The sequence below is a fragment of the Canis lupus genome, chromosome 18 (genome assembly GCF_003254725.2).
Source record: "Canis lupus dingo isolate Sandy chromosome 18, ASM325472v2, whole genome shotgun sequence".
In the NCBI taxonomy this organism is placed as follows: domain Eukaryota; kingdom Metazoa; phylum Chordata; class Mammalia; order Carnivora; family Canidae; genus Canis; species Canis lupus.
In genome coordinates, this window is record NC_064260.1 from 23,362,695 (window position 1) to 23,388,813 (window position 26,119).

At 33.5% G+C, this 26,119-nt stretch overlaps 1 protein-coding gene across 17 annotated transcripts in view; it reads right to left on the reverse strand.

Moving 5' to 3' along the window:
- The window catches only part of SEMA3A (semaphorin 3A), a 453,431-nt gene that overhangs the window by 132,892 nt on the left and 294,420 nt on the right, over positions 1–26,119 (reverse strand). For 12 of the 17 annotated variants that reach the window (XM_025449180.3, XM_049096230.1, XM_035701936.2 and 9 more), the window contains 2 exons: positions 13,347–13,504; positions 8,395–8,457 (listed from right to left, as the gene is read on the reverse strand). In XM_025449180.3, the coding sequence (XP_025304965.1) occupies positions 8,395–8,457; positions 13,347–13,504 (221 nt within the window). Of the gene's footprint in view, positions 1–8,394; positions 8,458–13,346; positions 13,505–24,219; positions 24,317–26,119 lie in introns of all 17 variants that reach the window. The other 5 variants (XM_025449183.3, XM_049096231.1, XM_035701937.2 and 2 more) reach the window with 1 other exon arrangement.

Here is a 26,119-nt window from a genome sequence, read left to right on the forward strand (position 1 = left end):
AGCTTCTGTAGAATCTGGTTCTGGTATTTGTGCAGCTCCACAGCAAAAAGCACCAGCTTCTTTTGTAGATCAGCCAAATCATCAAAGTTGGGGGTAGTGAAAGAGATACTGATTCTAGCTTGTTCTTGTGAGTCCCAGTGTATCCTTGTGGGTTTCAGTGTGCCCTTGCTCTTCCCATTTCACATGAGCTTTTTATTCCCTAATGCGAATCCTGGTGACTTACAACAATTTCAGGTCCACTACTTGACTCAAAGGTAATAGATTCCAGAATTCCATAGATTTTTGTCACCATCTTCTACAACTGTATATAAGGTTAAATCCCTGTAATAAAATCCATTTTTTTAAATCTCTCATACAAGTTCTGGTCTCTGATCAAATTCTAACTTATAAAAGGAGGTATCTTACTACCATAAAACAGCTCACTGCAATATGTCATATAAGGGGAACACGGATTTGATCCATTTAAAAAGAAAAACACAAGTTATTGGTTGATTATTTTATCTGTTTCTAAATGTGAATGGTTCCTCTTTTTTAAATGCATATTAAGATTTAGAACCAATAAGTTATATTAATTTTGGTATCACTTCAAACACAAAACAAGAAAGATGTTTTGATTCACACACATGCACACACATACACATATCTATATAGCATATAGTACAGAGAATACAATATAGTTAGTATGTTTAGCACTCAATTTGAATGTAATTATGACAATCTCCAAGAATGTTCTGCTTGTGAATGCATAAAAGCTAAAAGCAAAGTTTAAGATTCTGAGTCTCCTGAAATTGTGTCAAATTTTAGATACTATAATTTTGCATCCTGTTTTACTTACCACTCTTAAAAATGTGGTAAAGAGAAATATATAAAAATTAAGTGATATATATAGAATTTTAGGAAAGTTTTGTAATGTCCTATGGACATAAGGGTGATTTTTTTTTAATTTTTATTTATTTATGATATTCACAGAGAGAGAAAGAGAGAGAGGCAGAGACATAGGCAGAGGGAGAAGCAGGCTCCATGCACCGGGAGCCCGATGTGGGATTCGATCCCGGGTCTCCAGGATCGCGCCCTGGGCCAAAGGCAGGTGCCAAACCACTGCGCCACCCAGGGATCCCCCATAAGGGTGATTTTTATTGCTATATGACCAAATCAAAGAAAAAGAGTCAAACATTGGCCAAAGCTTTTTGCCTTGATACAGAACATATCCAAGAAAAATATTCCCAGAGTTCACACTAAATCTATGATATGATGGTTAACATACCCTTAGAAATGAGTAGAAATCCATTCCTGAAGTTTTTTAAGTGCATAAAGAAGCAGAATACCAAGGATGACATGTAGAAACTACATGTCAGTTTGACCTGGAACACCTGCTAACTACGTAGTTAGAAGTCATTGGCCAAAACCCCAGAGGAACTGTCCAAATCATTCTAATAAACCTTCCAAAGTATAAAATGCTTACTATACTCTAAAAGTATGTACACTGATACATGGGTGACAATGTCTAACCAAATCTACAATAATTTGTAAACCAATGTCAAATATTTGAATTTCACTTCAACCACTGAAGGATATAATTAAAATTTCCAGTTAAAACACACACACACACACACACACACACACACACACATACACACACTCTAAAATCCCCAAACTCTCTGAAAGTTTTTATATACTGTCTCTATTTTAAGCGTTGGCCTTACTTTGCAAGTGCATTTAAATTTAAATCTTAAATCTAAAAGATTTCAAAAAACCCATCTAAATTTATATACATATGAGACTTGGTTTATGGCAATTCAACACAATAATTACCATCTTGTTTTGCCATATTAGAAAATACATTAATTCAAAATATGAGTAAAGTCTAATAACTAAAAATACTTTAATGGCAAAGCTTCATTTTCCATGTATTTTCTACCTAAAATATAAAACTGATTCTTCAGTTGCTTTGAATGGAAATATGTATCCTACAACCAAATATGAGTTACATAAATCAGTTAATGCAAATGATGCATTTAGAACAATAGGTGGTATGTGTGTATACATATATATATATGTACATATATATATATGTGTGTGTGTATATATATATATATAGTAAACTCCTATATATATATAGTAAGCACCATAAGTGACCATTATAATTATTATTATTAATATTACCTCTGAATGCTGAATTTAAACTGTAATGATTTTGCTCAGCTTACTGGATATTGAACCCCAAGCAGAAGTAAAAATACATATATGCATGTGCATGAAAGTTTATGCTCATTCCTGTGGCTTTAAGTAGGTAAGATTTTTACTCACTTTCATCAAAAATCGTGGTCTATACACCTGACTTGTCAGCAGATTTCATCATGGGAATCATATTCAAAAATTAACATAGTGACCATAGTCTTTCATCATCTAAAATGTCCACAAAAAATTATAACCCAATGTTGTCAAGAATTGTAAAAGGTCTGTGATTTTGTCTAACTCATAACAAGTTCAAATGGTTTCATGGATGCTGGCACAAGATATGTGGCTCCTGAATCAGAGTAAAGGACAATTTTGCCCACAAAAATAACAGTAGTCTTAGAGTTAGCGTTTCTTAATCTAGTTCCCCAAGCTCTAATTCCTGGTGACAGTATGAAGATGGCCAGGTTGGCAATTTGCATATGCAGTGAGTTACATTACAGCAGAGGAGCCCTGAGATAAGGGAAACTGAATATTTAAAATAGTCACAAGCATGCTGGCCATTACATTTTGAGGAAGATGTTAGTTTATTATACTGGACAGTAAGCATACCTGCCCTTTGCCCCAAGGGAAACTATTTCTCAAGGCTTGCAAACCAGCCTTTTAAGAGGGAGACACCACCTTCCAAGGTAGTGGAATACTCTTCACTGTGAATACCCTCTAAAATTTTCTGCAAAATAGACAGTCAGTGCTTCTATTCATCAGATGTGCAGAATTGTGTGAAAGACTCATGAAAAATTATCTCCCAACAATTACACATCAAGGTTTTGAGGTCTAATGAAGCCTTCAGATGTTTGTAGAATTCAATTACCATGAAAAAAAAAATTACATGACTTGAAGTCCCTAAAACAAAATAAAAATTAAAATAATATAAAATTGATATTAACTTTGACCTTTGAAAAAGTAAATGACATTCAAGGATTAATGTGCATTTTGGACTGTATTGAAACTTAAGATGCATGTGTGCCTTCAAATTCTCCATTGCATTCACTTAGCAAAAAACAGTGTTGCTAAGGCCCTGCAATTTGAGCCATGATAAATTTGATAGACATGTTATAATACATCATAGCTTTAAAAATGAATAACAACTAAGGACAAAAATATAAAAATAAATCCCTCAAGAATCGCAAAAATGTCCCAAAATTCAGGTGCATGACAATACGCTTTGAAATGTATCCAACAATAGCAATGTTATGAGAATCTGCTTTTTTTGTTCATCTCAGATGGTTGAAATTTTGATTTTCAATGATGTTCAAAATATTTCTAACAGTCATACGGTTGCCATTTGGTTTTATTGAAACTTAGTGCAAAGAGAGATGGTTTAGTAGGATAAACAAAGAAGATACTGAGAGCTATTGATTCGAAACAGATTCTTTTACCAGCTTAGCATGTATTCAGTTTTCATTTGCAAAACAGGGTCAAGGAAGTTAATCCCTCAATAAAAATGTTATTGTGAATAACAAAGTGGATTTTAAGGACCAAAAAAATAAATTAAAAAAAATGAAAGTAAAGGTGAATAATAGTCAGAATAGAGATATCTGGATTGCATTTATCTCTTTATTTAGGGACTCTGTCCAATAATATTATATATTATATCATTTTTTTTTCAAATTACAACTCTCAAGTTACAACAATGGAAAGGTTCACGAGCATTTCACTCCCCTAATGCAGAAACGCCACAACAATGTAAAAGTGTAGACGCTGCTACACCAAGAAAGCATATTAGTATATATCCGGTATATTCACTTCCACAAAAGGAAAAAGATGAATTTAGATTAATGATGTTGTCAGAAATGTCATTATCAGCAGCCTAAGACCCATTTATATTCTCTCTCTCCCTCCATCTACACATATATGTAAAAAAAAAAGGAAATACAAATGTCTCCCAGGTTGCAGATTCCTGCTTTACCACAAAGTCCATCTTCGTGGAATAGCTGCTTGATTCCAGCTGCTGATTTAACATATGTGTTTGATGCAAAACTGAGCCATGAGAAATGGTGTGTATCTTTCCAGCTGCCTAGGAGAATGGGAAGGGGTTCAACTTTCTGTAAGATGCTATATTCGGTGAACTGTGTAAGTTGAGGAACTATAGACGTACAGGTACTACGTCGGTTCAATCGAGGGGTGTATCCTGACTTCCCAGGTGGCTGTGCCCATCTTAACCATCTTAACCAGACTTCAGACTGATCCACTTTGAAAATATATAAAATTAGTCAGTGTCTTTGCCTTACTTTTCTCTTGCATCTGAATCTAATACTGAGAAGACAACCCTTCCTCCAGGGAGGTTTGTTTAAAGGAGCCTAATTTCTAGAGGACTTCTTAAGAAAACACTAAAAGCAGAGGGAAACTGTAAGTCAGATTCTAGAAACCATGGAGTGCACTCAAGGAGGTCACTAGTTTACTTTCCTATAAATGTTCAGGTCGGTTCCTATTTTGGTTACAATTCTATCTTGGAGTCGTGATGGCTGCAAAAACTACTCAAGCCTCATTCTTGTGGCTTTTCAGCATCACAAGGACTCTTTGAAAGGAATTACTGTCCACATGTCACAGCTGACTGTTGTTTACTGAAGATACAGTGCAGAATTTCTATCAAACCATCCGTGTGTCACTTTAAAAATCAGGTATTGAATGAAAATTCTTACCAACTCCTTACCCTTCTTTCTAAGTGGTTAAGAAATTATTGGTAAGAATATTAATGATATATTTTTTAATTTTATTTATTTATTTTTAAAGATTTTATTTATTTATTCATGAGAGAGAGAGAGAGAGAGAGGCAGAGACACAGGCAGAGGGAGAGGCAGGCTCATGCAGGGAGCCTGATGTGGGACTCGATCCTGGGTCTCCAGGATCACGCCCTGGGCTGAAGGCGGCGCTAAACCACTGAGCCACCCGGGCTGCCCCTAATGCTATTTTTTTTAATCATGGGAGAAATGTTATAAATCCTGAAAGTCAACTAATTACTATTTTCTAAAATCATATATTAAGAAAGAAATGGAAAGAAAGAAAATATATAGCCATTGAATTGATTTAATTCAATAGAACATAAAGTAATAATCAAATAACAAACATTTTATCATGTTACATTAATTGGGCCACTTTTGAAAAGATTAGTATGGTTAATATTCCCATTCAGAAACTTACACCTCTCAACACACACATAATCACCTATCTCTGCCAGAATGTATTTGACATGATTTGTAAGTTTTCAGAATGTTTATTATAAGGCAGTAGGAAATGCTTAGGTGCCATTAATACCTTGTATCAGATTTAACAAACTCTACATGTCTTACTTCCTTTTAATTTAGTTCTTTGAAGCCCATAAGCATTTTAAATAATCTTGGCAAATAAACTAAAGTTGCCCTTCTTAGAGAGGAAACCTCTGAGGCCACAATCAGGGTTACTCATAGGGTATCCAGCAAATCATGACTTGACTGCAGCTGCTGAATTCCTTGCATCTGAGCTAACACCAGAATCCCTCCGTGTTTAGTACTGATACCAGAATGAGAGGGGAAAGACAGGAAGGAAAGGAGAGGAGGGAAGGGCCCAGAAGAGCCATAAAAGATGAGAGAAATGCATGGAGGTGAATTTTGGAAACCAGAAATATAAAAGACTGCTATCCTAGTGACCGAATGAGCTGATTCAACCATTGCATCAAATATGCACTTGGCTACAGTGCATATTATAAAATCCAGACATTTTCGTCAAATCTTCAATTTTCAAAGTGAATTGAATTCAGAATAATGCAACACTACAGTGGTCATAATCTTTAAAGAGGACCAAATTAATTTCATCAACGATGTTTTCATTAGAAATTGCATAAAAAACTCTCTTATATATACCAGTAATATTTGTCTCCTGCATAACAGTCTATGTGATAATTTCACATGTGATTGTTTGAGTCTTACAGGAATGCTGTGAGCTGTTTGTTATTATGCACACATCCTTGATGAGAACAGAATAGGTGAAGTATTTATTAGAATCTCCATTATCTTTTGAGTGTTAACAGGCAAGTTCAAATCCATATATGCCACAAGACTCCAAAAACGTCATCAGAGGCACAGAAATTCTGATCTCAACTTCTAACATAGTACTCAAAATGTTCTACAACTTTGAATGAAAAGGTTTTGAATTAATATTCTGAATCATTCTATTTCCTGACCAACAAAATGGGGGTAGTGATACCCACCTCATAAAGTTATTATTAAAATTACACTTACAAACTAGCACTTAAATTATCATAGTACTTGACACAGGAAAAATCCTCATAATTGCACGTTTCCATGTCTTCACTTGTTAAATTTTGACAGAAAGGGAAAGAGTATGTGTTCAAAAATCGGTATACCAGTAAACTCTCGATTTCTATCCATCCTTGGTTATTATCACATTGAAATCTTTCAACATAATCTGTTAATGGTAAACATGGCATTCTGATGTTAATATTTTAAAAAATTTTTTGTTTTTTGTCTTCAATTGACTTTTTGCCTTATACATGTGAAGTTTTTCTTGTTTTTTTTTGTTTTTTTTTTTTAAGATTTTGTTTATTTATTCATGAGAGACACAGAGACATAGGCAGAGGGAGAAGCAGGCTCCCTGCAAGGAGCCCGATGCAGGACTCGATCCTGGGCCCCAGGATCACACCCTGAGCCAAAGGCAGACGCTCAACCGTTGAGCCACCCAGGCTCCCCAAGTTTTTCTTCTTTTAAATAATTTTCACAAAAACTATTATTCTTGTTTATCATGGTTGTAAAATATGTCATGTCTTATGTAATGGATAAAGTAACAAAGCACTCCAAATTTAATGTACTTGTAGAAGTAGAGTTAATGAGTCAGTAGGAGTATCAACATAAAATTCTTGACTTCTCTGAACTACTTCATTGTTCTATTTACTCCTTTCCAATAGTCCTAACATATGTAATCAGCTTGAGATAGTTTAATATTTGACAGAGCGTACTTTTGGGAGTCCACTTTCACATAATCAGAAAAATGTTTATTGTGCTATAAAGGTGTAACGTAACTTAACATTATATTTAAAATGAAATTTCTAAGGATTAAATTTCTCACATTTGTTCATATGTAAATAATCAATGATGGGGAATATCAGTGCTTCGTGCTCCTTTAATTTATCTTCCTTTACCTGTTGCCAGCACTGCTACCAGACTGAGGCATTCTTTCCCCATGAACTCAGATTCCACCTCTAAATTGTTCGAAACATATACATCATCTTGGGCAGCTGCTACCAATCAGTCAAACTGTCCCTTGAAAATATCTACTTATTTATATATGTACATACAGGTTAATGTATCTTTTTAAGCACCTAAGATATATTTCTTCTAAATACCAATACATACACAAAACATTTAGAAGTTTCTTATGTTTTAGACATGCAAAAATATCTAAGACATAAGATAATACAAATTATGTACGTTTTCAAACCTGTAATTCATTTTGCTTTTTTGATTTAAATTATTTTAACTGCTTTTCATGATCTGTGCAAATACTCGGCTATACCTCAAAACAGTGATCCACTTATTTTTACTGACAAAGTTTACTTCAAGAAAAATGACCTGTATCTTGACAGTGGTAAAACCATTGTAAGGATTGCTTACCCGTCCTCTTGTGTTCCATAGTACCCAGGACTATGTCTGTTATATAGTCATTGCTCAATCCATATTTGTTTAAGAAACCAGAGCATGAAAGGAAGGAAAGAAGGAAGAGGAAAGGAAAAGAAAGAAAAAGAATGGAATGGCAAGAAGGAGGGAGGGATAATTTAATCGTGACTCAGAAGTAGAAAAACTTCGTATCATTCAAAAGGGATTCAAGAGGAATTAATATAGGAAAATCAATTTGTACAAATAAGGTTGACATGCTAAATACAAGTACAAAATGTGGCAAAATTGCATTTTGTTAATTATCTTTTACACATATACAAATCCTCAAAGGGAACATATTTTTGCTTTATTTAAGCATATGTTACTTTTACCTACTTTCTTTATATGAAAATGTCAATATCCAAAATTAAATATTATTTTGTTTTTAAAAAGTGATTAAGTATACAGGTAAATCATGGTGTTTATATAATACAATACTGTAGAAAAAATGATGACAGAGTAATAAATTACTTATGCATTTACAGAGATGATTTAGTAGATTGATTCTTACCTGGATATCTTTTCCAGCCCACTTGCATTCATCCCTTCTGGTATAAGACACTGGCCACACAATCTAAGGGCAGAGAAAAACATAATTTTATGCCAATTAAGTTCTCCAAGTGATTCAGCATTGCAGACTGTTACACCAACATGGGGCAACTTAAGCAAAGTTAAGTTCCACAAAGCATTATGTGGCAGGGACTTCTAGCTTAGACTTTGCAGTGGCATCAGTTAACTAGTATGAACTGAACTCAATCTCTGTCTACCCATTAGACTTCGCTGTATATGAAAGTTGAACAATACAGAATTTATGTAGTCAACAGATCTAAGTAGTGTGCAGAGAAAAGAACTGCCTGGCAGGTTAGGAGAATGTGAAAATCTGGTGAAGAGAGGTAGAAATAAACATAAAATGCGGCTTACATTCTCCTAAATGAATCCATCCTTATCATTGAATAGTGATCATACAGCTTAAATGCTAGGTACTCTGGATCCCATTCCCTAATTCAAATCTCAGCATGACACACTAGAATGAGCTACTGATAGGGCTTAGAAAACCACATTTTAGAAAGGAATCTTTTTGTTTGTTTTGTTTTTCCACAGGACAGTAGGTAAGAATACCATTGCATGCTTTCTGGAGATAAAGAAGGAAGTGAAAAACAAAATAGCTTTAAAAGCTTTGCCACTGTGGGAAAACCTTAGACTTAACTGAAAAACAATTCTGCTTTTCTCCCTAATATTTCACCTTCATCCTCTGATAACATTTATGCTAAATTCGAAAGGTTTCTATATTGTATGACTACAGTGACAGCAGTAGACAAGCCAAGACTTTATTGGTTTAGAGGACTGCAGATGTATTTTCCCTTATAATATTAATGCAAATATCCTCATCTAAATTTTAATATAAAAATCTTCAGTTCCCTAGGGCAAATCAAATGACTCCCATCTGCACTGGGGCGGACAATTTTATGGTTTGTTTGTTTTTTTTTTTAATTCATCTTTCTCTTCTGGTAACAGTTAATTTCAGAAAAAAAAAAAAGGTCATATGTAAAAAAAAAAAAAAGAAAAATCCAGACATGGTGGCAGTCAATCATTCATGTCTGCTAGATAGCTTTTAGTCTCAAAATGACTGATCATTTATTTGGGAACCTCTTGATAATTCAATATAAATGGTCATGAACTTGTGCAAAGGCTATGATATTCAATCTAGGGAATCAAAAAACAAAATACAACACATTCAGAAGCAAAAAGATAGGATATATTGAAATAACCTATGATGGCATAACAAATGCATTTCAGGTCCATGTCACAATTATAAAAGCCCTAGAAATTTTTGGATACACATTTATTTTTACCCTTTGAAGCTTTTTAACTTATGTATTCTTGGGGATCTCTGGGTGGCTCAGCAGTTTAGCGCCTGCCTTTGGCCCAGGGCGTGATTCTGGAGTCCTGGGATCAAGTCCCACATCGGGCTCCCGGCATGGAACCTGCTTCTCCCTCCTCTTGTGTCTCTGCCTCTCTCTCTCTCTCTCTCTCTCATAAATAAATAAATAAATAAATAAATAAATAAATCTAAAAAAAAAAAACTTATGTATTCTTTTCTTTTTCATGTGCTTTTCATGTATATAAATTAAAAATATTTGACCTGTTGTTATAGGTTATAGGTTATAGGTTGTTATAGGTTGTTATATAAAGTTGTTATAAAGTAATCACAAAATAAAAAAATTGTAAAAATGGTAAATTCATGTCCTTAAAATTCACATTTCCCTGATTTCTGAATTACCAGAGCCGAATGCTGGGTAGTCCATTACACAGGTTCCACAGCCCTATCGATGTTGGCTATAGAAAGCCCAATGATCTATTCTTATTTAATGTTTACAATGAGAGGCTAAAATATAAGTTTTATTTAAGATACAGCAATAATAATACATAGTAGGGCTAAGATTTATTGACTTTCATATTAAGCCTGCCAGCTACATTACACAAAACATAGATTATTTAAACATACAATTTTTAATTCAGAAAGGCGAGAGTTGTTTTCTCATAGTTTCTTAACTCTTGACCATTGGTGTTGAGATAGCATGAGCCTCATTTTGTCATTTTTGTCTTATGTCAAATGTTGATAAAATTAATTTTGATAACTTAGAGGAGTGTAAACTCTCAACTTTCTAGAGTTTCAGAGTAAAAATGTATAAATAAAGCTTAAAAATCTGGCCAAAAAAATAAATTTGGGGTATAAAGTGCTATTTTGGAAAGCAATTTATTTATTTTTTTTATAAAGCAATCTAATGAGGATAACTATAAGTCAGTAGAATAAATATATATATTTATTTAAAATACATGTATTTGTCATTTCCAATGGTACTCATTTCCATGAAGAATAATTCCTAACTTTTCAGTTACATTTCTTAACCAATTGATATTTTGTCTTCTTTGCTCACAAATTTCTCAATTATCTGACAAAAAATGTCTAAATTTCTTATTCTCATATTGAAAGGGCTTCATGATCTATATTACACTTTCCTTTCTTCATGACTCTATGCTTCTATTCATGGCAGCCCCTCTTGCTCATTATTTACTAAGTAAGCACTTATACCTTAAAGAAATGGCACCCTTTTATCAAGGCCTAGAATCTTTTCATGGTCCTTTCAAATCTGAGAATGTGCTGTCTCTAACAAGGATTGGCCTATCTTTAATATTATCTTATAAGGCCTTCAAGAATTATTTATGATATCCTACAGTGACCCCTATAAAGTTTATCACAAGGGTAGATGATTCAGAAAACGCTGAATAACATCATACATAGGTTAAAAAAATTATTAATAGACAAATATATGTGAATAATTAAGTAAACTGCATTTGCTCCTATAGACAGTGTGGTATAATTAAATAATATGTTTGGAATGAGATGCTTTCTAATTAGAAATATGCCTTCCATTAGAATAATGATTTTAAACTCAAAAGCAGAGGCTTTTAACAGCACTATGACATTGGGCAAGTCACCTAACTTTAATTCATTCACTCTTTCAGTATATATTTATTACAAGTATCGTTGGCAGAAGATACTGTGATTATACCCTGGGCATACAAATGGCTCTGGGATTTTCCTCATCTATAAAACGGTAGGTTGTCTCATATGATAATTATGTCTTTTCAATTTTGGAATGAACTATTTAAATTAAGAATATTTATTACTTTATTATTCAGAAAAGAATGCTAAACATTAAATATATATTCTGAGGTATTAGGTGCTCACATATTATCTAGAGACACAGATATATGCATATATATTTATATTCATATATATCAATTTTATAAAATGATAAAAGTATTATAAACACTGAAAATTCGAATTGATATAATTATTAAAACATCAGATTTTTCTTAATCTTCTGAGGTTTTTCATTTATTATATAAAAAGGATGACTTCACTAAACAACAAAACCTTCTTACTTTACTTTACTTCTTACCTTTACAAAAGACTCTAAGGTAAATATTTCTAAGGTAATATTTACTCTAAGGTAAATATTATCCGTAAAACAAACGGATAATCAGTTTTCTCAGGCAATAAATAATCTTAGGGATACTTAGATATCATCTGAGAAGATTCAGAGATCAAATAGATTGAAAAATCAGAAAATGAATATCAAAGGTGATTTTTAAATGCCATATAGTAATCCCAAATTTTTCAATCAAATAGATTGAAAAATCAGAAAATGAATATCAAAGGTGATTTTTAAATGCCATATAGTAATCCCAAATTATATCAGTAAAGGCATTGCTGTTTTATATGATACACATAATGAATCTAGTGTTTATGCACAGTCAGAATTTTAGCATTTGATTAATAAGAATGTAAGTCTCAGGTTCAGTGGCATACTCTATTAGAGATATGAATCAGCTTTGAATTTCATCTTCATTTGATCCTCAAAGCAATATTCTCCAACCAGAACAAAAGCTTTTTATACAATTCAGTTACTTTTTAAAAATTATTGTCCAATTTGTTCAAGTTTATCAGAGGAACATGACTCTAAAACACTAAATATTAAGCAAAAGTAACATACATTAAAACTGATGTGTATCAAAAAATGTTATACTAGCACACTCACAGAAGTTACTGCATAAAAGATCTTTGTTCCTCAGAGAATTATGACTGGAAAATACTGACTGTGAAAAAATGATTGGCTTTGAGTATAGTATATGGACTCAGTAACATAATTTCTAATTCTTCAACTAATTTTTCAATCCATGTTTATTTTCTAAAATAGTTTATTAATTAAATAAGCCAGAAACACTCTAAAGAATAAAGATTAAACTGCTCATGTCTAAATGACCACACTTGTAAAAAACCTGACACAGAAAACTGATCTTCTAGATGAGGGTTTGGCAAAATTTGTGTTTAAAAGGCCAGATAGTAAATATTTTAGGCTCTGCGAGCCAGATGATCTCTATCACAACCATTCAGTTCTGCTATTGTTGAATGAAAGCAAACATAGACAATATGTAAATGAATGAGAGTGTCTGTGTTCCAATAAACATTTTGTACAAAAACAGGTGACACACCAGATTAGGCATGTGTATGATGATTGATGAACTCTGCATTTGCTGGCAATATAGACATGTAAAAATTTATACATACATATATACACACACATCATTTCACACATGACATTGTAATATATGTTTATATTGGTTCAGGTATTTAGTTTTATGCAGCAAAAATGATATAACTATGGAAGGACAAACTGAAATTATAATGATCATCAAAAATACTATGGTTTCTTCCTTGATGATTTTTGTGGTTTACTGCATCCATTGATTTGTTATAATCAGATCAATGCATTATTTTTACTTGCATCTGAAAAGATAAAATATTAATTTTAACAATTTTTTCCAGTTGCCACACTGTTAAATAGCTTGAGATGCTTTAAAAGAACTATAGTGTATATATTAGAATAAAGATACCTTTTGAAAATCCTTGATATTAACCAGGTTGAATGAAAATATGTGATCCTTTGCTCCAACATACAGCCTACTCCGTTCCTCATCCAAAAGGAAGGTATGATAACTGGAGCTGTTGGCCAAGCCATTGAAAGTGATTACACTGTTGGATTCCAACATTTCTGCAAGGTAACAAAGCAAGACAATTTGGTGTTATTGTGAGGTCCTACATGAGCATGGGCTCTTGGTACAAGGTAATACCGCCTGCTGTAGTTACCAGTCAGTGGCTGTTCTAAATGAGGATACTAAGAAATATATAGGAAACTTTTTTTTTTAAACATTTCATTGAAATGGAAGTCATACTCATTAGTTTGCTGATTTCATACTCAAGACCACACACTCCTTCAGAAGAAAGGGACAAAAATACCTCATTCACACAACTGATCTGATGGAATTTTTTTGCATGTAATGATAGAATGAAATGCTCAGTATTGTATATAAAATGTCTTTAATTTTACAAAGACTTTTTTAAAGGGTTTCATTTGTTCCAAGTCATAACCTACAAGTATAAACATAGGGGACAACAGAGCAAGGTAGTATGGGGGAAACACTGTCTTCACTACTAGGTTGCTTGGGGTTTCTTTTCAATGAGGAATTTTTACTTATCTTTTTGACCATTAAATCATTACTCTACCATCTAAATTTTTTATACTATTTGTGTAACGGACATATACAGAGAAGCCAAGTTAGGTTTTTATGAAAACATAAGTTCTATGAATTTTATAATATGACTCCAATTTTTCAGTTTGTTAGCATTCTTCTATTTGTTTTTCCTGTAAAGGGGCAAATACTGAACCTTTAAACCTATACCTAAGTGAGAAAAATATTCTTAAAAACCCACATTAATTGTAAGTCCACTTTTGCATTAGAAAGGCAGTTGTTAATTATCATAAAAGAGGTTTTGTTTAAATATCTGCTTTAATAAAAATTATATGTATATGCCACCACAAATACCCTTCCATGGGATGGAAATGCTGAGGATTCTCCAAAACTGTGTCCTGAATCAATAATTCAAATTTTTCCAATGCACATATAGTAGAACCATACACGTCCACAAAATGTAGAATGTGTTTTCCAAGGACAGGAATGAGCAATGCAGACCCTTCCTGCTTTCCAGCCTTGAGTCTAAGTCATTAGCCATTTGACAAATTTCCTTGCTTTCTCCATTTCTCCTACTGACTTCTCCATATTACTAAAGATATTATTTCAGTGGAGGATAAAGTTCCATCTCCTTAACTTAGCACTAAAGGGCAGGTCGCTACCATTTGAGTTTAGACCCTAACCCAGTATTCCCGCCTCATGTCCTGTAACCTACAGGGAAACATGCTCTGCAGTTGTCCACTCTTCAGCCCTTGCTGCCATTGCTCCTGACATCTACAACTATATATTACCTTGACAAAGAAGTAGCCATTCTTGGGAGCTAGTTCAAATGCAAGCTCCAAGAGATTTTCATAGAAATAATTTCTTTATAATATTTTGCTTAAATTTCCCTTATAGAATGTATCACACTGTTAATCATTCATATAAATAACTTATCTACCAGAATTAACATTCCCTCATGTCAGGAAATATGTAATTAATAGCTCACTACCCACAACTCACCTGGTTTCTTTTCCTTACGACCAGTGAGTAAATAATAAACTGAATGTCTATCTATTGATTTACCTATCCATCCATCTAATACACAAAAATATGATAACAAATTATTAAAAAATGATTTTCTAATTTATTCATGAAAAACAGTAAAATACTGGGCTAGCCTTATTCCACCCTCCACCCCCACCAAAAGAAAAAAAAAGGAAGGTAGGAAGGAAGGAAGGAAGGAAGGAAGGAAGGAAGGAAGGAAGGAAGGAAGGAAGAAAGGAAGGAAGGCAAGCGGGCAGGAAGAAAGGAAGGAATAGACAGAGTGAGAATTTCAGTCATATGGGTTATATCTGAAATAAATGAGTGCTACTAGTGTCCAGAGAGAAAAAATAGAATTTGCTACATGATATCTGAATTTAAATGCCATCCTCTTGTCACTGTCCAAATAACTGCAGATACTCAGTGCTACAGAGATTCAGTATAAGACTGAAATTTCAGGGACGCCTGAGTGGCTCAGCGGTTAAGCGTCTGCATTCGGCTCAGGGTGTGATCCTGGGGTCCCGGGATCGAGTCCCACATCGGGCTCCCTGCATGGAGCCTGCTTCTCCCTCTGTCTGTGTCTCTGCCTCTCTTTCTGTGTCTCTCATGAATAAATAAATAAAATCTTAAAAAAAAAAAGACTGAAATTTCAGCATGACTGTGTGAGGATGGAAAGGGCTACTCTGAGAGGTAGGGACTACATTACTGGATGTGTTCAATGACTGAATGGCTGTTCAAGGAGATGATAATTATCAAATAGAGAAGATACCCTTCAATATTCCTTCCAGGTCTAAAATCTATAATAATTCTACCCTAATACAATATAAATCAAACCATGGGGAGCTAGGCAAATTGAAAAAAAAGTCAGCTGACTCTAAATCAAGACAATTTTGTAAGTATTGATAGGAGGATCCCTTAAAAGACACAAAGGTGGATTCTAATTGGAAACACATAGAAACTACATAAGGAAACTTTAAGCATCAAGTGGAAGAAGTTATAGGAAGACAACTACTATATCTGCAAGAACATGGAATCACCCAGTTATGGCATCACCAGAGTATTTACTAGCTATGGCAGCGAGGATGAATTCCTTATGCTACCTGGGCCTCAGTTTTTAGAAGATGGGGTTAATATTATATATTCTAGAGCTATTATGAAGGTGAAGTTAGGTAATTCATATAATACCTACTACAACATTTGCAAAGTTAAGCACACAATCACCTGTGTATATAAGTAGAAGTAAAATATTAATATGTTCAATCTTCTTGACCAAAAGTAAGAAATTAAGGTCCAGATGGAGGACACTGAAAAATTACTTTACTACCAAATATTTTAACTTGTTAACACAATAATTTTGCATGGTAAAGGGATAAATAAGAGCAATATGCTCTTTGATTTACATTAATATTAAATATAAAGGTCATTTTAAGAATAGTGAAATATTCTTTGCTTGCCAATATCTGTAACCTGAATTTTAAATAACAAATGCAATGCCTATCTATGTTATAATTCCAAACATTGAAAATACTCACCTAATTGAAAAACAAGTTATATTTTGTAAATTCGTTCAGGGAGAAATCGCTGATTCCTCAGTACAGACAACTTAGAGAAAAGTCTTTGGTGGTTTATATATGACATCATTATGGAAACTAACTTTTAAAAAATGTTACTGCTGGATCATTTTATTAAACACAAAGACATTATTTTCCTGGAGTATGGGATAGCAGCTGTGTTTTCCATCACTTTGAAATATACTGATATTGCCTAATCATTCTTTTTTGCTCCAATTTCTTTAGATGTTCCTTCCTACCAGAGACTTCATATTTCTTTGTAGCTGAGGAAAGAGTCTTTTTGAGGCCCTCCTGGTACTGAGCCACAGCAAATTCTGGATGGCTACAGGTTATCTCACCACTTTCCAGAACAAAAATACTTAAAATTAGAGACCCATTTTCTAAATCTAGATAGATCTCATATTCTTTAATATAGTTTACTTATTTAAATTTATTGTTTTTCCTATATGTAGACACAGTCAGCTATAATTGATAATAAATAACTTCAACCTTGACTCCACTCCTCCAGATTTTAGGAGTTCTTTTTAGTTTCTGTTTTAGAATTTTTACCATGATATAAATTGGAACTGGAACTAAAATAAATACTCAGAAATGTGAGATATTTAATATTTCCCTACCTTTTCACATCCTATGTTCATATTCAGACAAATAACAACAAATAAGGAACAATCTACATCAATTTGACTATGATGAATCCTACCAGACTACAGCTTATTAATTCTTTTTGGGTGTAATTCAGCTTTTTTTTCTTGTTGAGACATTACTTTAACCTCTACATGCTGTGTCAACCATAAAGAGAAGTAAATGTATGACCGTAATAAAAAATGCCATTTCAGACTAGCATTCTTTAATGAACTTTTTATCCTAAATTTGAAAGGTGATTAAATAAGCATTGCTTATTCCAGATCACCAAACAATTTAGTGACTAAATAGAAGATAAACTGATCATAGAGTGAAGCACATAGTTTGGGCTTGATAAGTGTTATTATCACCATTATATTATAAGACAACGTTGACAGTAAGCATTAAGTGTATAAATGTTCTGAATGGGAAAATCATTTCATATAATTTCAAGCAGCAGAGTGATCACTTATAAATAGATTACACTCTCTTGTGATACAGTTCCAAAATATGGTCTTATGAAATTCAAGACAATTATATATAACCTCATTTGATATATTTATTTTTAATTTAATAACACAAGCAGAAGAAATGAAATTATAATTAATTTTTTTAAAGATTTTATTTTATTTATTCATGAAAGACACAGAGAGAGGTAGAGACATAGGCAGAGGGAGAAGCAGGCTCCCTGCAGGAAGCCCGATGTGGGACTCAATCCCGGGACTCCAGCATCATGACCTGAGCCAAAGTCGACGCTTAACCGCTGAGGCACCCGTGCTGCCCATAATTGATGTTCTTTAATCAGAGTATCCTACCAACTAATTATTAGAGGTGAACCATGATCTTTCCTAGTGAGTCAATTCTAATTTTCATTCTACTTATTTATAAATTTTCAGATCTGCCTTTTTTCCTGAATTCATCATAATCTCTAATGTAGCTTTATTTGAATAAAAAAGACATTGTTAGTGATCACTATCAGTACATTATTTAAAATAATGAAAAATTATTTTATGAACTGATGCTCTTCCTATATGATTATTTTAACACGAGAAGAAAAAAGATGGAAGAATTTATATCAAAATCATACATGACTACTTATCTCTACACTATAAAGCTGGAATGTTCCTGCGGTATTCTGCTTATCTTTAGGATAAAAATAGATTTCTACAGATGATTATATTACAGTAACCGGGTCAGATTCTCAAAAGGCAATGAAATGAATACAAATTTCTAGAATGCAAGACCGCCCAGAGTTAGACGTTTTTATAGTAGGATGAAGAACTGCTTGACCTTCAAATCCAAACAATAGCCACCCTGTTCTTCATAAATCTGACCTCCATTACATTTCTCATTTTCTCTAGCTCTTTCTCTTTTCCTTTTTTTGCTTACCTGTCCTCTAAATTTTATAGCATGAAAGGTAATAGGACCCTTCCAGTTGCTGGACTCAAATTAATTGCCTGATTCATTCATGGTTTAGACTTATGGTCTTTTCCATGACTTGAGCTTTGTCCTTTTTTTTTTTTTTAAGATTTCATTTATTTATTCATGAGAGACACAGAGAGAGGGAGAAGCAGGATCCCTATGGGGAGCCCAATGTGGGACTCGATCCCAGGACCCCGGGATCACGACCGGAGCCGAAGGCAGATGCTCAACCCCTTAGCCACCCAGATGTTCTGAACTTTGTCTTTTCACAGAACAAAGATCCCATTTAAAGAAATCAAAGCTGGATCTATATGAAGACAAATATTTTGAATAAATGATGATTACATCGAGACATTTATAAATATTGGACAGTTCATTAAGGTCCAAAGTTTTAGTACTATATTTTGTGCTTCCAAGATTACTTTTTAAATTTCATAAACCAAATGTTTCCAAAGCAAAATAGGAGCTAAAATAAAAGTTGGCCACTTTCTGTTGCATTATAAAAACAACAAAAACAAGTACTATTGACTATCATATCATTTCATAGAAACAAAGGAGGCATTTTATTAAATTAACAAAAAGAGGAGAAAAAATACACACAAAGGATAATAACCCCTAGACATGAATAGATTATATTGTAGAAAATGTTACCTTATTTTTACTACTTTATTTTTATTTCAGCAAAGACTTGTTTTTATTTTTTTTAATATTTATTTTTTATTTGACAGAGAGAAAGAGGGCATGACCAGGGAGAAGAGCAGAGAGAGAGAAACAATCTCCCTGCTGAGGGAGCCAGAGGCTGGGCTCAATCCCAGGACTGTTGAGATCATGACCTGAGCTGAAGAGTCAGATACTCAACTTACTGAGCCACACGGGCACCCATCCAAGGACTTGTTTTTAAAACTATTACAGAGAAGTAACTTTCCACAGATTTATATTTGGCAATTACTTCTCTAAGATAAATTATCAATGAACTCTATCCCTAGCATTTCTAGTCAGTGCATCTTGCTATGACACAAATAGAGTTAATATTAGTGGATGTCTACATGCTTTGATTTATTTGGTGATGCTGAGTATATTCTCTCAATTTACAAAGTTTGATATGTATTGTTCAACTATATTTAGAAAAATCTATCTGCTAATTTTAATATATCAAAATAGGTACCAAAATTATACATCCTGGTCTGAAGGTAAGTTTCACCTTACCTATTTTCTCTCCCTATGCCAGAGGTCAACACACTCTATAAAACACAATCCCACCACCTTTGACTAAAATATTTCTCCAAGTTTTTCCAACTCATTTCTTTATGTTTGCTAAGTCTGATCTCTAATGTCTCCCAAAGCACTGAATTTATGCCAGGACTCTTCTCTGCCAGACACTTCTATTTGTGGATGATAGGAATAATCAGCTTCTTGACTTGGACAAACTCCCTGATCAAGGTACAAGGTGCCCACATTTGAGTTTTAGACAAGTGAAGATCTATTACCAGCTCAAGCCCAGCTCCCATGCTGCTAGATGTCATAGAGCTAACCACACTGTCATGGAAGGATAGTATATTTTTCCTCAAATATGCTTGTAAAATATCAAGACCAGGCATATTTGTGATATTAATCTGTTTTTCATTTTTTATAATGTGAAAAATATGTGTGGAAAGTTACTTCCTCAAAGTCTAAGCTAGTTCAACAAACATATATCCAGTCCTTATGTATGTGTAACACATAGGCATTGGCTAAGAAGTACGTGGATTATAAAGATTAATAAAACCTTCATGGAAGTTAGACAAATGCCCTCAGAGAAGCAAAAGCTAAATGAACAACAGTGACAATAATAAGAGCTAGAAAGTTAACAGGAGGGAGAAATTAACACCTGAAGGAGAACTGGACAATCCTTGGAGAAAGAACTTGGCAATTAAACCTGGCCTTAAAAAATGTGTAAGAATTTGACCAGCAGAATGAGGTGTAGAAGAGCATTCTATGCCAAAAACTGCTAAATGCCATCTAGGTATCCTCATTAGTCTCCTACAACAACGCTGTAAGGTGATAGTTTTCATCCCCATTTTTTTTTTCTCATGAGGAAATGTACTCAGATAGATATTAGGAATATCCTAGGTCACAGAGGTAGTGTGGTATAAAGCCAAAATATCCACTTCCATCTGACATCAGGGGCCAGGTTCTTTTGGTCTTACCCTATTCTATGTCTTAAATATTTATATTATTTTCTCTATACTTGAACTTTATTGCACAGTAATAACTCCATGGGTAATCTTTTCTCCAAGTGTTTCCTTTGTCACTAGCAGTATTTTGACATGTGTTAAGTGTGTATCTTCCAAGACAGATTTCCCTCTGAAGGCCACACAAAGGTTTCTCAGAAACCTCCATTTAGATAGTGCATGGACATCTCAGAGTTTGCAGGACTTGAACAGAACTCACTCCCTTTTCTTCATTACTGATATCATCACCTTTCTGTATATTTTAAAATTGGTTGCAGGTATCATTCATTCAGCTAGAATGCTGAAATCTGGTACATATCTTCATATATTTAGGTAATACAGAATCAGTAATCAAAGGTTAACAAATCATAAAATTTGCATCCTCAAATGCTTTATTACAGAAACAAATTCTAGGAATCTATATGGCTATTAAGTTATTAGAAAATGTCCACAAAGAGTCCACAAAGTACAACTAAAGTACAAAGGTGGCACCACTACCACCACCACCATCATCATCATTATCATCATCATCATCACAACACTTGTATTAAAGGTACTGTTCTAACCACATACATACAGAGGATGATTTTCTTTTTTTTTTTTTTCCAGAGGATGATTTTCAATTAACTACATGACATTCTATCTATAGTTACCACAGCTTAGATATTCTCTATTCTCGCAGTGTTCTCCAACTTTCATCCTCATGTGCATAGGGGAATCTACTCACTTTTCAGAATCCAAATCAAGCCTCTCCCAGCCTTCTAAGAACTTTTTTGCTTTCCTTTGCAAAACACAGTGAGTGCCATGTACAAATGTAGATTAATCACACTTTATCTCTTCAGCTTCCTTTCTAGAGTTAAAATGTGCTGTAATTCTAGATCTAGAACTTTTTCCTGGCTTTTATTGCTGGCACAGAAACGAGTGTCTCAATAAATATTACTTAACACAGCTTTTATTTTTTAAGTGTGACAAAAAGTCAGCTAAAGTAAGTTAATAACAAGCATCTACAACCCCCCCCCACAAATGTAGCAATATATCTTGTATGTCAGATTATATTCTAGCTTTTCTAATTAGTTTTATATTCCATTCAAATGACTGATAGGATTATGCTATCTAAACCCTAAATTATCTACAACCTGTCTATAAAATTATAATAAAATGGTTAATTTTTAAAATCCTGTATGTTAAGTACTATTATGGTCATTTTATACACAATAATCACATTAATCAAGTTTTCAATGTTTTGTTTAACTAGTAACATTAAACATAAAACCACTGCAATTGCAATAGCTTAACTGGTTCCCTAGCTTCAATTTCTTTCAACTTCAATATATTCCTCAAGGTATCACCATATAAATGGACCACAGTGCATTTTAAAAACGCAATGCTTTTAAAGTACCTGCACTCATCATTGTTATCTTACCCCGGGGTCCCTAATAAAGGCACAGGTCCCTAGTTTTCCTTTCCTACCTCATCCTATGCCTGTCTCTATACGTTCCTACAATTCTACAACTTTAGTCTTCTCTAAACCTGGCTGGCCCTCTCCTGCTTCTAGTTTATTTTCCCCTATTCTCATGTTCCAAGGTACAGTTAGAAGCCACCTCACCCATGAAAGCCTTGAGAATTAGCAGGTATTACTCCCTCTTCTGATGTCCCACCCACTGTGATCACCACACACCCTAATGTTTTAATTGCATGCCACTCATTTGCATTCATATGTGCTTTAGGCCTCTTAGATATAAAGTTAGCACAGTGCCACATGAGTCTAATTATCTGTAGAAGAAATGGTTAACCATATACCTATTTATTAAACATGAGATCTAAAAAAATCTTCAGACTATGAAGTCTGATTACTTCAATTTACAAAAAAGCATAAATGACTTTACAATGAACAGTTGCAGAGGTCAGATTTATATTAAATTCTTCTGGCTCTCAGTTTAATGTTCTTTCTTAATAAATTTCTAGAAAAATTATGACTTTAATTTTTCACGTAACTTTTGCTGCCTGATCCTTGGTAAGTTTTTGTGCAAATAATACTCAAAATATAAGAGTTGCTAATAATTTACAAAAAACTAATGCATGATACTAATTTTTACTTCGCCTAGGAAAAATAAAAATGAATTTAAATGTGATTATTATGCAAAACATATGTTTTGATGTGAATTAAAAGTGATTAATATAACTATACATTGCAAATGATCACTCATTTCTATGCCAGGTGATTAGTCATTAAAAATTTCCAATTAAAGCATGGATCCTTCTTTTATAATTCACACTGGTTTAATTTACTGCATTGAGTGATAGGCTAGGAGTCCAGAGACTGAAACTTTGTTTTTGATTCTGTCTTTGTGTCTTAATTACTTGTAAGGTTTTTATTACCAGCATCTGTTCATTAAATGCCTATGAGAAGCAAGGATTATATTATCATTAGCAAACTTTAAGAAAACAAAATAGGAGGCCTAACTAAAACAATTTAAAGTCTGATTTTTCAGGCAGTCTTGGTCAATTATTTACATATACCATAGCATATATTCAGTGTGTTCTTCAAATAACTATCATATTTCACATGCTATAAGGAAGCAAATGTTTTGATATTTAAAAATTGTATACTTCCTTTTTTTCCAGTACCAAAATTGTGAAAAAATATTCATATATGGAGAAATACATACCACTTGTTACATGTTATCTGCTCTACATAGTCACTATAAGAATTTTTAAAAACTGCTTAAGTATGATTTACTTGAATTTTTCTAATGCTGAGTAAACACGCTTCTTAAGAAACGGAGTATTTCATTAGTATTTTTCCATCATTTCCACCCCAAGATATATTTATGGGAAAAATATGTCTTCTTTGTGGATGAAAACGGATACATGCAAGTATGAACATCCTGGAGAATATATTTATCTCAGTGTTTTTGGGTGTCCCTTTTTGATTGAGGTGAGAATCTATTTCTTAGAGTTGGAAGAGAGAGAAGGTCAAAAGAAAGTCTAGGAGATCATATGGACATTCTCACGGATCAATTGGTAATCAAACCAGAGGAGCAGGTGTGTGTAGCTGGGGTACAAATTTACCTAAACCCTAGATTTGGTTGACAAAGAATATTTACTATATGTTTATCAAATGAATGAGTAGATGGATTTCTGATTAGGTAGATAAAATGAACATGTTTATGAGCATGTAACAGTGCATGTGGGTTAGATTACCCATAATTTATCCTATTCCCCTTACTACTTCTAGTTTCTTCATTCTCTAAATTGCATGGTATCTGGGTGTCACAAACACAATTTGAGTTTGTCAGTTAAAGAAGTAGAAATTGTTCACCTGAGAGCTTATTTTACTGTCTTTATTGGAGGGTGAGGTTAAATAGGGAGGGCATTCATATGACATACCTAAGCATGTCCCCCCTCATTTAACTAGAATAGATACATTTTGATCATGAAGACTTCTGGCTTGCCCATTAAAGGATTTTGTTTCAATCAGATTTTCCTGTAGAGGATGGAAGAGAGATGGGAGAGGAGGGTGTTGAAAATCAATGAACTTAAAATATCTCTAGATGAAACCATACAATGTGTTCTGAGTTCATTCTAATCTTAATGACAATAATATCCTATTTATGATGACACATTATAAATATGTTTCCTCTAATGTATTTAAATTTGGAGTGGTCACATTTCAGAATTTTTAAGCAAAGGAAGTCAGATGCTCTAATGAAGTAGGTTCATAAGATTTCATTGACATTTTGTAATATTTCTACATATACAAATGAAAGAGGGAGATGAGATTATTATATAGATAATTTGGACAAATTAAGTTTTCCTATCTTCTACTCTGCCCAAATATTTTCTTTTTCACAAAAATTATCTCATGGTATTAGTTCTAAAATTTACTTAGTACCAAAAAAATAAGTTAAGCATTTGATCTTACATAGAAAATGAGACAAGTTGAAATTGTTCAATTTTCTTTTCCAAACACATTCTGCTTGCTCTAAGTGTATTCTAAGATTGGGTCATGTTCACAAATGTTCTGGGATTGAATTTAAAGATAATGTGAGCCAGGTTTAGTTGAAGAGCCCTAAAGACAACTCAGTGATTCTCTAGGATGAAGCTAAGAATCCAGAATGTTTGTTGAAAATCCTTGCTTTCCCAGGGCCCATAAAGTCAAGGACATCTCTGGGCTGAACAGGACAGCAGACACTAAACATTCTCTAGACCAGTGCAGGACACACAGACATTTATCTACACAAGAGCAAAAATCTAACTCAGAACCAGATTTATGTCTTCTAGAATGGGCAAAGGAAGTAGCATAAGTCTACCTCTTATTAAACTTCCGTCTATACCTCATCAAAAATGTTGTTTCCCTCTTATAAAACAACAAAAAACCCTAGCCCAAAACACTAATAAAAGTATTAGAGGGGATCCCTGGGTGGCTCATTAGTGCCTGCCTTTGGCCCAGGGCGTGATCCCGGGATCGAGTCCCACATCAGGCTCCCTGCATGGAGCCTGCTTCTCCCTCTGCCTGTGTCTCTGCCTCTCTCTGTGTGTCTCTCATGAATAAATTAAAAAAAAAAAAAAGTATCAGAATGAATGGTAAGTAACAAACATTGTTTAGAATGAAATATGACCTCCTTTTAATCTTTGACTTAACACATTCAAAATGAGACTGTCCCATTAGTTTGAATACAGAGAACAACAGGGGTAAAACTTGCCTCTGCACGGGTGAAGCAAAGTGTTCGTGTTACTAGGTTCTAATGAAACCCTAAGAGCAGTTCAATGTCAGCATGAAGAAATCATTCTTATAACATTATCTAAGGTCACCAATTCCTGAATTCTTTCATTTTCCGGATTCTTTTTATTTGGCATGTAAATGGTTGAAGATTATCTCTGCCAATCATTTATTTATAATATTACTATTATTACTATGCTTTGGATTAAATAACTAAAATGATTTTATATCTTTAAAATTGTAATATTTCTTCAAAAGTAGGTATTTTTAAAGTTTCTCTTCAAATTAATAAATTGTTATGAAAACAGCAACCTATGTACTCCAGCCTCATGAACTTGCTTTGAAAGCTCAGACTTTGTATTACACTAAGTCCCGAAGTGGCAATATATTTTTAATAAGCTTTCTGATACCTTAAATATTTATTTTAATTTTATACTTTCTTTCAAGGCAATTATCTAAAACAGGCATTTGTTTCTTGTTAGGCTAAATGACACTACTGATAAGATTCAAAAAGTGGTAGAAACTAGAATTACAAAATCAAGAAAAATATTTCCAGCGCTCCCAATT